General features: G+C 42.7%; 1 protein-coding gene across 2 annotated transcripts in view; it reads left to right on the top strand.

Annotated features, from left to right (window-relative positions):
* Window positions 1-14,868, top strand: part of AR (androgen receptor) — a 237,660-nt gene that overhangs the window by 92,572 nt on the left and 130,220 nt on the right. For both annotated transcript variants that reach the window (XM_083485088.1, XM_083485089.1), the window contains exon 2: window positions 13,556-13,707. In XM_083485088.1, the coding sequence (XP_083341214.1) occupies window positions 13,556-13,707 (152 nt within the window). The remainder of the gene's footprint in view (window positions 1-13,555; window positions 13,708-14,868) is intronic.

Genomic DNA, 14,868 nt, shown 5'->3' with positions numbered 1-14,868 from the left:
GAGTTTTTGTGAGGACTTTAAAAAAAGAAAGAAAGAAAGAAAGAAAGAAAGCAAATGAATGTGGCGAACTGAAGATTGGAAATGAGAAACTGGGAGAAGCCAAAATTGACACAAACATGTTTTAATCAGGTGCTGAAAGGAGTACATAAAAGGTGCCTGCCTGATATCATTAGACAGGGAGTTCCAAAGTGCAGGTGCTGCCACACTAAAATATTGATTTCTTGCAGGCATGGAATAGCTGCTATGTGGTACCTGTAACTGGTGGGGCAAGGCAATCTTGCAAGTAAGCTGATCCCAAGTTGTCAAGGGCTTTATAGTCTAATAGTAAAACCTTGAACCTGGCCTGGTGGCAAATTGGCAACTACTGCAGATCCCTGAGCACAGGTGTTACATGCTGACAAGGCCTGACTCCTGTGAGCATCTGAAGCAGCAAATGCTTTCAGGATTAGAAGGCAAATGGGAAGAAGGGTTAACTGGAACAGAGGCTTCTCTGTTTATAAATCAAGCGCAGCGTACATGCCTTAGAAGCACATTTTCCCAGCCACCAGGAACGGCCTTTCCAGATGGGCTGAACCTGCGTTTGAGTCTCTCTCCACCTGTTCGCCCCAGATGTCCACATTCCCTTTTCCTCACCGTCTGCTTGGAGATTGAGTGCTGACATTATTCTTCATCTCTCCAGAGAGCTTGAATTCAGCAGTTAAATCCGTCATTCACCTGGTTTCTCCCTGCTTCTTAATGGACAAGTAAAGCAAATCTGCAAAGACTGCAGTTTGCTAACCTACCTAAGCCTCCCTGCACCAACGTACTGTTTTGAAGCCTAACTGGGCTCTCCCCCTGCCTTTGCAAGATCAAGTAGGTTTGTAAAATATTAACACAAGTCTTACTTCTTTCCTTCTTTGTGAAATTCTGCCAGCTGTCTAGACCCAGGACTCACCCACACTTGCCTTTCTAGGAATAGGTCCGCACTTTAAAGCACTTCTCTTTCCTTGACCTGCCACTTTCCCTGCAAACACCTGCACTTCAACGCTGAATTGGAACAAATGGCAATTAGGGTTTTCTTCCAATTGCTATTCTCTCCAATTCAGCAGTAAAGAGCCTGTTTTCACAGGGAAAGCACCTGGGCAAATAAAAGGGTGCCAGGACACAGCGCTTTAAACTCAGAACTGTGCTTAGAAATGCAGCACAAAAGGAAGTCTGGATGAGCCCTGAGAGTATGGCAAGCTGCTTTGTTGACAGTAATCAGGGATCTTCTGTTCTGCAGATCAATTGGTATTGTGAGGCTGTAGGCAAAAATAACAAGTTCAAAGCCTCAGGGGGACAGTTATCCTTTTAAAAACAAAAAACAGAACCCCTTCAAATCAGAGGCCATTGCAGTAGATTCCAATGTTAAGAGCATAAGAACAACAGAAGGCGCTACTGGATCAGGTCAATGACCCACCTAGTCCAGCATCCTGTTCTCACAGCAGCCAATCAGATGCCCCAAAAGGAAACCTGCAAGCAGGATCCAAGCACAAGAGCCCTCTCCCCTCCAGTGGTTCCCAGCAACTGGCATTCATGGTCATCATGGCTAGTAGCCATTGACAGCCTTTTCCTCCTCCTTGAATTTGGCTAATCTTTTAAAGCCCATCTAGCTCCTTCCTCCTGCAGGAGGGAGTTCATAGTTTAACTCTGCCCTGCCAACGTGAGTGTGGTTTTCATGACAATGAAATGTTTTTGCCCATTTCTACAAAACTCTTTAATCTGGTTCCCAATATTGCTCTTCATTTGTATTTACAAATACTTAAGTGTTGGAGACAATGTGCTGTAGTGCTTAATAGAGTGCTAGGCTAGGAATAAGGAGACCCTGCACATGTTTCCATTAGGTCATGAAGCTCGTTGGGTGAGCCACAGTTACTCAACCTGACCTACCTCACAGGGCTGTTGTGAGGATAAAATTTCATGTAAATTGAAAACAGCCTTTGAACTCGTTTCAGCAGAGGAGTGGTGAGTGACCGTGAGCTTGTTTCTCTCTGTGTGTCAACATCGCATGTCCTCCCTGTAGGGTTCCAGTTACAAAATTTTAGATACTCGCTCATAGCACAATGACGACAGAACCCGCCGAAGCAGAAAGGCAGCTTGCCAGGGAGGGAGTTGTTTTTTAATTGAAAAGCTGCCAGTGGATAAAGGGTTAATCACCCCACTCCCCCTGCTTTAAATCACAGCCCCAGCTTTACTACATCCTGTGGGTTTTTCCTGTGCATTTGAAAGTTGCCTTAGAAATTAAGGCCAGAGGCAGGATATGCAAAACGCTGAATCAATAATTAAAAGCTGTCTGTTAAAGTCAAACACTGGCAGTTGTTGTTTTAAGTGTACTTTCTCTGGCCATTTTTATTTTGAAAGAGAAACAGCTGCATAGCGCCCCGCCCCCAGCACACGTTTTTCCCCAGGGTGTCATACCAGTTTCCCTTCTGGAAATCTTGGCTACAGTTGCTCCTGTCCCCCCATCCCCCCATCCCCGTCCCAGGGTTTACTAACAGCGAGTTCAAGAGCAAATTGTGGTGGGGAAGGGGAGTTGTGACAGAAAAGTAGATCGGGCTGCTTTTCCTTTGAAACAATAATGGCCAGCTTAAACATGCTTTCCTTTTCTTCCTTTAAGGGGTGTTTAAAAGGGAGTACTTTTGGGCTAAAAAAAAAAATAAAAATTTCTGTGTCTGGGCTGATGGCACATTGTTTGCTTGAAGAGACAGGTTCCCTGCCTCACTATATGTCATGCTTGAATTCCATCCAGACAGTGGCATAGCGTGGGTTTTCAGCACCTGCTGCAAGGCAAGTATTGCGCTGTTAGCATGGGCGCCAAGAGGCTGCATTGCGGAACAAACTGAGACATTTGTAAGATTATATTTATTTTATAAGCGGAGTCCTGAGAGGTCGAGCACCTTTCCAGGTTGGCCCAACTTCAAAATGTGGTGTTTGGTAGGAAGCACTCCTCATCTCTGCAGATTCCTTTCCTTGACTTGTTAACAACAGCAACAAAATGTTCAAGCACAGCAAAAAGAAAGAAAACAGAGAATCAGAAATTTAAACCATAAAGCATCATGGGTCGGACCCACAAAGGCACAGTGCAGCTCAAAAGAGATAATAAAGTACAAAGTATTATGCACCTGTGACTTCCATCATTACTGAGAATAAAGGTTCTACATAGTCTTAAACGAGCCAGACATTTGCATAAACCGATGGCATAGACTTTAGGCATTACATTAGCTGTGCTTCCTGCACAGCAGGGGGTTGGACTAGAACTAGCTGACCCTTGGGATTCCCTTCCAACTCCACAATTCTATGATTCTGTATACTGGTAGCACTGAGTGACCATGTGCCTCAGTAGTTGTATAAGAAATAAAATCATGCCTTTTATACACACAAACACACACACACACAGAGTCACTTGAGCTCTGTTTTTAGGTACTTTTAGTTTACGCTACATCTTTTCAAGGGCAATTTGCCAAACCCCAGAGTACCAACAATTCAAATTATTAATATTAAAGGTCTTCCAATATTTGGCAGTATATTTTTTTAAAAAAATGATATTTATTACTTTTTGAACAGTTTCAACACAACACTACAAACAAAACAAAAAAAGGGATAAAAGAACAATACAAATACAATACAAAAACACTACATACAAAACAAGACAAAAACAAACAAAAACAATTTAAAAACACCTCAAACATTTTCAATATCTGCCATTTAGTGCTTATAAAGCCTTAAAATGGCTCAAGACCGAAGTACCTCAAGGACCACCTCTCCCCATTTGAACCAACCCAGACCCTGCAATCATCATCTGAGGTCCTTCTTCGCGTGCCTCTTCTGTGAGAGATCTGCAGGACAGCAACAAAAGAATGGGGCCTTTTCGATGGTGGCTCCCTGTTTGCAGAATGGTCTCCCCAGGGAGCCTTCACTACATATTTTTAGGCAGCCGGAGGTTAAACTGACTCCATATAAAAGCATGTACATGACTCACCTACACGCCGCATCCAGACACACTTAATGTGTCGCAACACACAGTTTGGAAAACTCTGATCCAAATAAGTCATTCTCTTCTAGGAATACCTGCAGTTGCTGCATAATCACTGACTTCACCTCTTATGCAACAAAAGGGTGTTTGCAACTTATCTCTTCAGTGATTGACTTGAGTTTACAGAAGCCTCCTGTTGTTTATTGGTTCGGTTAATTAAGTTAGGCTACAATCACAGCTATGCTTTGATTGGGAGTAAGATTTTGATTGGTTGAACACAGTGTAGCTTACTTCTGAATAGACATACACAGCACACGAATATGTCCCCACAACACCTTTTGGGGATGTCCTTCCTCAGTGCAGTGATGCATTACAGGATGACATCGTGGGAGCAAGAGAGTGTGATTCACTCTTTCCAAAGCCAGGCTGCAGAGTAAACCTTTGGCTATGCTTTCCACAACCACTTACTTTGGGTTAAGGTAAAGGGACCCCTGACCATTAGGTCCAGTTGCAGACGACTCTGGGGTTGCAGTGCTCATCTCACTTTACTGGCCAAGGGAGCCGGCTTCCAGGTCATGTGGCCAGCATGACTAAGCCGCTTCTGGCGAACCAGAGCAGCTCACAGAAACACCGTTTCCCTTTCCACCAGAGCGGTACCTATTTATCTACTTGCACTTCGTGCTTTCGAACTGCTAGGTTGGCAGGAGCTGGGTCTGAACAACAGGAGCTCACCCCGTTGCAGGGATTCGAACCGCCGACCATCTGATCGGCAAGCCCTGTGGAACCTCAGATTTTTATTTGTGCAGTGAGATCGCCGTTTATGGTAGTCTAATCATCCCATGTTACCCTGTAATTCATATCAAGCGATCCAGTTTGTGCATTCACGAGTACTAAAGCGGGGTTGGAATTCTATTCCACTAACTAAACATCTGTGGGAAGCAGATTTCGCCTTATGTCTTTGAGGGCGGTGGCATCATGAAACAAACACACAGACATTCACCACATGAAACATGCTCTATTTCTGTGCGAACATAAATTTGGCTTGCTTGGTGTTATTACTCCTGGATCTCGGTGCCAGTTTACTTCCAACCAGAGGTTTAATATCTCAGTTGGGGTTAGCAAACACTTTTTACCTCATCATTGTGAACATGCCTGTGGCATTAAGAATATATTGCATAATACAAAATTCCTAGCCATCTAAGCACACAGAGTGAGGGAGTTTTAATGAAATGAATGCAAGAGCATGCCCATGCATGTACAAACTTCCCTTGAAGAAAGGTTGCAGCCTTTATGACTCTTTAGATAAGGCAAGTAAGAGGCAACACAATAGAAGTTTATAAACTTATGTATGGCATGGAGAAAGTGGATAGAAAGAAGTCTCCTTCTCACTTTCATAACACTAGAACAGACGGGCATCTCATGAAGCTGAATGTTGGAAAATTCAGGACAGATAAAAGGAAGGGCTTATTCATGCAGCAAAGAGTTAATCTGTGGAACCCACTCCTACAGGAGGTAGTGATGGACAACAACTTGTATGGCTTTAAAACAGGGTCAGGCAAATTCATGTAGGTTGATGGCTACTAACCATGATACCTATTCTCTTCTTCCATGGTTGGAGACAGCAAAGCTCCTAGATATCAGTTGCTGGTGACTGCAGGACAGGAAAGGACTCTTTTGCTGGAATCCTGCGTGGGGGTTTTCCACAGGCACTTTTCTGTCCACTGTGAGAGCAGGATGCTGAACTAGGTCAGCCATTGGCCTGATTCAGCATGCTCTTCTTATGTTCTCTGTTCTTTCCCATCTCTGTTCTGCTCATCCACAATGACCTGTGACTGTCTTGAGGAGCTATAGTTTAGGGGTGGAAAAGAAGGTAGCAGGTTCAAGCTTTACTTCTGCAGTTGAAAGGTTCAGGTGGCAATTTATAGGGGGAAAACATGTATTGGGTTTTGAAGGTCCCCATACACTATAATTGGGGAATTAGGTTGGTTGAGGTTGGTTGGTTGAGATTGGGTTGCTAGCACTGAGTGTGCATTAAGAGTTTGTGGGGAAAACGAAAGCCCCACTACTATCATTTGGAGAACCATTTACCATCATGTGCCAACCTGATGCCCTCCAGATGTTTTGGTCCACATCTCCTGGGGCTGATGGGAGCTCTCACTCACACATCTGAGAAGTGCCCAGTGGCTCCTAAAGTTTTTGCGGCCACTGCCCTGTTGGTTCTATAAATTCATCCGCGGTGCTCCCTACCCTACAAAAAGCATCATTCAGAATAGTGGTTTGCAGGATGACACACTAAGGAAGATCATAACAAACAATCAAAAATCAAAACAGTAACAATGAATTGCACATTTATTCAAAACCAAATTAAAACTTTAATTAGTTTAGTAGATGAACTTGATTCAGTGCTACCAGCTTTTTGTAGTCTGTTAACCCCTCCCCATAATTTTTGTTGGTTTTTAAACATTTTAACAAATTCAATTCAGTTTCAATACAGTATTCCCTTAACATTTTGACGTCCCATCCTTACTTCTATGATGATTCTGTTCAAATTGTTCATCTACTGCCAATAATGCCATATTTTTTTCTATAACATATATTGTACATTACATTCCTTTATCATTCTCATTCCTTTGCTTGTATTTGAAGTCCTGCTTGTGATTTCCTTTGACTATAGATAATCCAAAAAGGGTCTCTACTCTTCCACAAACGTTTCTTCCTTTTTTAAGAAATAATTTTTATTAACCGACCAATCAAATCAAATCAAATCACATCACATAAATTCCGAATTACAAAGCCGAATTTTAAATTTTTGTTGAGGGGACCCATATTTCAAGTTCCAAAGGGGGATTCTGATCATCTTCTTGCTACTGCATTAATATCCACAAATCAGTCCAAATAATGTTCATAATTCTATCATCTTATTCGTATATTTTTTCTTCTTTTCTTTATGATCTCTTCTGATAATCTCCTTAAGCAGACAAACACCAATTATAATCCTGTGTGAATTTTCCGTTCAACCAGTCCTCATATCAAGATGGTTTCCATATATCATTGCTTTCATAAATAACATCACTCTTTCCATCATTAATCTCGTAGATCTGTCGCTGTTAAGTCCCTCTGAGGAGTCTCACCCACAATATAAAAACAGCTCTGTTCCTCCTCTCAGACCTAAGTCCTCCAACAGAACTTGCCAACATGGCGACGGTATTTTTTACTGCGTCATTCCAAAGCTCTTATAGTTTCCACGGTCTTCTTGAAACATGCTTTGGTTAGTAAATTATCTCCACACAGTCATAAATCCACAGCTTAAGTCATTTAAATGGCATTACTAACTTGTGACTTTGGGGGAGGGGGATTCTTGGTTAATCACATAGAGAAAAGAAAGGAAAGTTTTTTTCCCCTCCCCCATCCAGTCCCTTTGCCATACTGAGCCTTGGTGGGTCTTCTCATGATTTATTCTTGTTCTTCCGATCCGTCTTGCTTATCAGAAATCTCTTCAGTTAGCAGTCTTTACTCCCTCTCCTTCCTTGAAATATGTGCATTCACTCCCTCCTAATTCATTCTTTTGAAGTTATTGCAGCTAGAGGTGCAGATCAGAGACAGCGTCCAGGAGCGCCGAGATCCACAGAAGGGTTTTCTGCCTAGTGCCCCCATCCCCACAAATTTGGGGGTGGTGTAGGGCACAGCAGGCAAGGGCAGCCCCCACACACAACCTTCGGGGGGGTAGGGAGGCTATTTACTCCCATCACAGCCTCCTAATTACCTCGTGTGGGTCGGAGAGATGTTATTGTCAGCCATCTTCCGATGAGCCCCTAGTGGCCCCCACAAACGTTTCTTCCTTTTGGTCTCCTATTTTTGCCAACACTTTCGCCATCTCCACATAGTCCAATAATTTCAAATTCTGCTCCTCTTTTGTTGGAACTTCTTTCCATTTCTGCTCATGCAGAATTCTGGCTGTGGTGGTAGCATACATAAACAATTTAACCAACTTTTGTGGAATCTCTGCCCTATTATTCCCAAAAGAAATGTCTCAGGCCTTTGGGGGATAACTATTTTAAACTAATTTTTATATTCTTCAATTCAAAAGCCTGTCGCTTTTTTGCAAGTCCATCACATATGAAAAGATGACCCTTCAGACTGTTTGCATTTCCAGCATTTACTTGATACAGTCTTGTATATCTTGGTCAGTTTATCAGGTGTTAAATACCACCTGTATGTTTCATATCTTGTGCACCTCTAAGCTTTGTAATCTACCTACCAAGTAAAACCTAATAGGAACTAATTTTTTGCAGCCTGATAAATCAAGATTGTCAGGGGAGGGAGATTTTGGCATACTTTGACTGCAGAACAACAATATGCACCCAAGTAGTGCAGCTCCTTCTGTGTTAATAAAGACAGTGTTTGAGAACAGCCTTTTTATAGACTGTGTAAAGAAGAGGAAACGGCTGTCAGAGCTAAGGTTGCACCTGCAAGGTGAGCGTCCAAAGAGCAACAGAGTAAAACACCATCATTTACTGTCAAGGGGTTGTCAGTAATTTGCTGGCAGTAATTTGCTGGGAGTGGTGCAGACTTACAAGTCCTGTTTCTGGGCTAAGAAGCCTTTCTGAGAAACACACTGCTACTCTGGCTTTTTGTGGGGCAGGCAGGTGTCTCTTTTTGCAGCTGGTGTGCTCAGTGACCAAATCCCAGTTTTTCCCAGTTCCAAACCACACTCCAGTTTTACTGCAGGAAGGATTATTGTTGTTTTATTATTAAGTGCATTTATATCCCACTTTTTCTCTCCCATGAGCTCGAGGTGGCCTTCTCTGCATCCTCGCATAAACCCCACAACAACCCTGTGAGGTAGTTTAGGCTGAGAGGCCCCTGTGGTCACACCCAGGGAACTTCATGGCTAAGTGGGGGATATAAACCCCTGTCTCTCCCAGGTCCTAGTCCTCATTTAAGCCCCACAACAACCCTGTGAGGCAGTTGGCGTCACTGGATCAAGTTCATCAGTTTTGTTTAACTAATTTAAAAGTTTCGATTGGATTTGGAATAGATGTGCAATTTTTGGTTGCTGTGTTGAATCAGGAGGCTCTTCTGAATGGTCTTTTTATAGGGTTGGGGGCACTAGGGGTGCCTGAAAAAGCTTGCTTTAAAGCAGGAGTTAGCAAACTTTTTCAGCAGGGGGCCAGTCCACTGTCCCTCAGACCTTATGGGGGGCCAGTCTCTATTTTGAATATAAAATATGAACGAATTCCTATGCCCCACAAATAACCCAGAGATGCATTTTAAATAAAAGGACACATTCTACTCATGTCAAAACACGCTGATTCCCAGACCGTCCGTGGGCTGGATTGAGAACGCGATTGGGCCGGATTCTGCCCCCAGGCCCTAATTTGCCTACCCATGCTTTAAAGTTATATTGTAATAGCCCCTCTTATTTTTCCCCTCTGGCATTTCCCCCCTACCTCTTAACAGCTGCTCAACAAACAGAAGCCCATTAGGTAAAAGCAGGGGAGCTTGGTGGGCTGATGGGCACCTCCATAGGTGTTCTGCTGTACCATCTCACTATAAGGCAGTGGATTGTGGTATGGAGGGCACCACATTTCTCTGGATCAGGTGGATTTGTTGGGGAATCTCTTTTAGCTTGAGGGCCATATTCTCTTCTAGGAAACCTGCAGGGACCACATGCCAGTGGTGGGTGGGGTCAGAGGCAAAAGGAAGCAAATGCATTATTATTGTTGTTGTTGTTGTTGTTGTTGTTTAATTTTATTTATAAAAGAGGTAGAGTGAGGAGAGAAAAAATGTGTGTGAATAATTTTTTTTAAAATACTGTTACATTACCATACATTAATATACAGATGTGTATATTCTTATTATTCTAACTCACATTTAATTGTCAATAACCAAATATATTCTGTGTAAACTCATTCCAAGTATCATTGTTTTTAACCAAATAAAGTCTGTGTCTATAAGCTGTCTGTTTATATGTTCCCAGTGTTGTCATGTTGCCAAGTGATTGATTAAGGGGAACCGTATCTCTGTTCTTCCAGTTCATCAATATCAGTCTCTTGGCCACCATCAGGGTGCATAGAATCTATTTTTGTTGTCCTATTGTTAATTTATATATGATGGTGATATTCAAGAACATATTCACCTCTGAAAATCTTAATTTGGTTTTTTTTCTGTGGTGTCTTGTTTATATAGTCCAGTATTTACATCTCCAACAAAGAGCTACATTAGACAGTCCTTTCTTATACAAACGTAAGGGAGTCCAGTAAATGCTAAATAATAGTTTCTGTTGATTTAGTCTTAGTTTAAGATCCATCAATGCATCTGATATCGAAGCCAATACATATTCCCACTGTCTAGGTAATAGTGAACATTCCCATTATTTATTCCAATCATTTCTTAAACTTTGCACATCAAACTTATTTGTTGATGATAAATATTTATAAAATGCTTTAGTTTCAAATGCAAATTTGGCCTTTGTACAACAGGCTAGTTTCTACACACATGCATTATCACAGTATCCTCCATCCATCCATGCAAGAGGCATTGAAGGGTGTGCCAGACAGCAGAGCCAGGCCAGAGTCTTGGTGGTGCAGTCCCTCAGAATTCTCCGATTGGCTACCAAGACAGTCAAACAACGGGGGGGGGGGGGGCGTGGAGCCAACACTGGGGGGGGGGGGGAGGAACTGTTTCTGAGGGAGTTTTTAGATAGGGATAGAGATAGGGCTTGATTTGAGATGGATAGTAAGAATTAGGATAAGGTTTGCCTGAGGGAGAACTGGTTCTGATTTGAGCCAAACAACCACACTGAGGAGACTATCTGTAGCAAGAGGAAAGAGCCTTGCAGCTTAGATAGGAAGACTGGGTTGAGTGTTTGGGAAATATAGTCAGGAGTTAACTGAAGGACTGAGTCTGAGCCAGAAGCTGTGGGAATCAGACTACCTGGGACTCATTCCAGTCAGGAGGGGAGATTTCTTCTAGGTAAAGAAGACTCCCAAAGCAATAACAAGGGGTGAGGTGATGCCCTGGGTCTGCTATACTAATTAGAATACCTCAGGTGTGGGATTGTTTTCTTTAAAAAAAAGTGAAGAAAAGTGCCCCTTTGCTTGTGAACCAAATTAATAAACGGTGTTAAAAGCGTTGATCTGAAGCATCTGCCCAAACTAAGCATAAGGACCTAGAAAGGAGTAACGGAAACTGAAGTGTAACAACTGATTTTAAGTAAAGGGAGTTTGAGAGAAGCTGTGACTGTCATACTGTGATGTCCCTATATTTATTTTAAATAATAAGTTCTACCTGAAAGAATGTGTCTCCTGACCTAAAGTTGTTTCACCATCTTCGAAGTTGGGTTTTTTTCAGGGGGGAGGGGGTAAATCAAACTTTCCTTGTTTGAGTAACTCCCGCCTGAGACTCCCTGAATGGCAGTTTCCCTCACACAAGACCCCCTCCCCCGATAGCCTGTGGTAAATTGCAGTCATTTATTTAATTGGCGTATAGTGAGGTGGGTCTACTTTAGTCCGCAACAAAGGGTGCATTGCAATCAGGCAGAAACACTTAATGAGGGTGTGAAGTAAGATCAGCTATGAGTGTTGTGATCTGGCTGTTGATTCCCTGACTATTGATTAGCTGGGATTCCTGCATTTCATAGGGTTAGACTAGGTGACATATGAGGTCTCTACAATTCTCTGATTCTACAATTCTAGGTAGCTTAGGCTGAGAGGTGGTGACTGGCGCTCAAGATCACACCCAGTGAGCTTCATTGCCCAGTAGGGATTTGAAACCTGCTCTCCCCAAGGTCCTGTTCTGACACTCTAACCACTAGACCACACTGTGACTTCTCCCAAAGCAAGGGTGGTAGATCTGTGATGAACACATGCAGGCCAACACTTGATAACGAGCCATGTTCAAAAGCCCAGGTCTGTAGGTTGTTTAAGAGCACAATAAGAGACTTGCAGCTGGATCTGGTTAAAAAAAAAAATGTTTGAGGAAATGCAGAATGGCCCTGAACCTTGGAAAGTGTTTCGGAAATTAAGGAGGGTGTTTTCATGCTTTTCTGCCCTATTTGCTCCATGTCTGAATTGTCACTTCCTTGCTTCTGCTATCTTTGAAATGTTTCTGTCTTCTTCCCATTCAGAAGGGTTCAAAATCACTGTTTTTAATTGCCACATAGCACAGACTGAGAATCCTCAATGCCAATCCCTGAACAGCACCACTTTTTCATTGAAATATCAATATGAAGCAACCAACTTTTGAAGAGCAAATTGCTGTTTAATCCAAGCACAATTTTCGAGGATCAGCATAAGCCTAGACAGGAGAGTGCAAATCATAGAATGCAGAGTTGGAAGGGACACAAAGGGCCATTAATGTTAGAGCGGATGCTAACAGTTATTCATGCAGACATTTGTTTGTTTGCTTATTTCATAAAATTTATACACTGCTTCATTGTACAAAATCTCAAATCAGTTTATGAAAAGATGAAACAATAAAACTGAGAAAAATTCATAACCATATTGTTAAACATACAAAAGTTAAAATAATAAAGCAGATTAAGATTACCCTCACCTTTCTAAGCATCTGGGTAGGCTTGTCTGAACAAGCATTAAGTATGAAGTTACTTCCACTGTGGACCTGAACCTCCCAAATAAATACTTGTCCTAAGAACACATAGTGTTATATATTAATGGGCTCACACACCAGAATCTTCTGGAAAGCCACTTGCAGAAACAGGAAACTGGGATGCATGTCCATTGAGATCTGACATATTAATGTGCCTGAGCAAATCTGCATTTCTCATTTCCCAGGATTTCCAGGCCCAAGCAAAGACAGATTTCTGATGGGTCCTGGCTTTGCCCAGTAGCTTGAGAGCAGGCATGTTGAACATCTGGACAGGGGTGACCCATTCCAACAAAAAGTACTTTTAACAATCTGCCTTAAAACTGCATAGGAAAAGGCCCTTAACATTAGTATTGAAGACTCCCTGTTGGGTCACATAAACCGCTTAAGTCTGTCTCCACTTACATACATGAAAGGTCTTTGAAAGTTTAACACAAATGGCATTGTACACTAGTTCAGATTTCACACATAAATTCTCAATCTTTCCAACTTCGTTGAAGGGGTTGCCCCCATAATGGCATATTTTTTCCCCATTTATGGTGGGATTGCAGAAAGTGTGTGCAGAAATATCACAAATACTTAAATATGCAATTCTGGCATCGCCACAACTTGTACTATTTAATATATGGGATGATACTGTAAAATGATTCTCTTTGAAGGAATTGCTAAGTTGGTTTCTTGTAGCAGCTAGACTTTCTGTTGCATAAAAATGGAAAAACTGAAAGGATCTATTTCTTGAGTTGTGGCATAAGAATTTACAGAACCTTACAGCTGCTGAAATGATGACACACAATATACTACATGGAGTTAAGTACCAATGGAATATTGTCTTAAGATATTTCTCTTTCAGGTTCACACTAATAAACATTTCGGGAATATTCTTTAATATCCAGTAGTTCTTATGTGTTTGCCACATTTGCTGATGTTTTCCCCTTTTCTCCTTTTTTGCTTCCAAAGGTTGGAGTCTGCAAGAGACCATGTTCTTCCCATCGACTATTACTTCCCACCACAGAAGACATGCTTGATCTGTGGGGATGAAGCTTCTGGGTGCCACTATGGAGCACTCACTTGCGGGAGCTGCAAAGTCTTTTTCAAGAGGGCAGCTGAAGGTAATTCATCTTTTTGTGTGTTTGTGATGTGTGTGATTGAATGCAAATCAGACAGTGGCTGTAGATGTCTCTGTATATACACACACATATATATATGTATATGCACAGAGATATAGGATGGGGTACCCCTGGCTTGACAACAGGACATGATAAAAGTGATCTAGGGGTCTTAGGAGACAAGAAGAAGAAGAAGAAGAAGAAGAAGAAGAAGAAGAAGAGGAGGAGGAGGAGTTTGGATTTGATATCCCGCTTTATCACTACCCTAAGGAGTCTCAAAGTGGCTAACATTCTCCTTTCCCTTCCTCCCCCACAACAAACACTCTGTGAGGTGAGTGGGGCTGAGAGACTTCAGAGAAGTGTGACTAGCCCAAGGTCACCCAGCAGCTGCATGTGGAGGAGCTGGGAAGCGAACCCAGTTCACCAGATTACGAGTCCTCTGTTCTTAACCACTACACCACACTGGCTCACAAGAACAACATGAGTCAATGGTGTGATGCAGCAGCAAAAAAAGCTATTGCTATTGTATGCTGCATTAACAGATATCAAGGGAAAATAATAGTTTCACTCTATTCTTCCTTGGACAGACCCCACTGGGAGTCCTGGGTCCATTTCTCAGTGCCACAGTTTAAGAAGTATCGTATATACTCAAGTATAAGCTGACTTTTTCAGCACATTTTTTATGCTGAAAAAGCCCACCTTGGCTTATACTCGAGTGAGACGGGCAGTGGCGGCGGAGGGATGAGCGGCCCGAAAGGAGCCCTTTCTCACTGCTGGTCCCGCCACCCGCCTCTCGCAAGGGCAGAAACAGGAGCCGCGGTTGGGAGAGGCACTGCACTGCGCTGTGCCTCTCCCAACCACGGCTCCTATGCCTGCTTTTGCGAGCAGCAGAGGTGGCGGCGGAGGGACAAGTGGCCTAAAAGGAGCCCTTTTGGGCTGCTCCTTCCTCCTCTTCCATCTTTGCTGCTGTCAGCGGCGGAGGAGAAGGAACGAGCAGCCCAAAAGCAGCCTTTTCGAACTGCTTGTTTTTCCTCCACTGCTGCCACCACCACCAGGTTTGTGGTGTGATGAACCAGCTTATACTCAAGTATATACGGTATATTGGCAAGCTATGACATGTGCAGAAGAGGAGGGTGAAGAATATGATCAAGGGCCTGGAAACCA

Source organism: Podarcis liolepis (genome assembly GCF_965112155.1).
Source record: "Podarcis liolepis genome assembly, chromosome: Z".
Classification (NCBI taxonomy): Eukaryota; Metazoa; Chordata; class Lepidosauria; order Squamata; family Lacertidae; genus Podarcis; species Podarcis liolepis.
The sequence above is the reverse complement of the archived record's forward strand: the minus strand, read 5'-3'. Positions and strand labels throughout refer to the sequence as shown.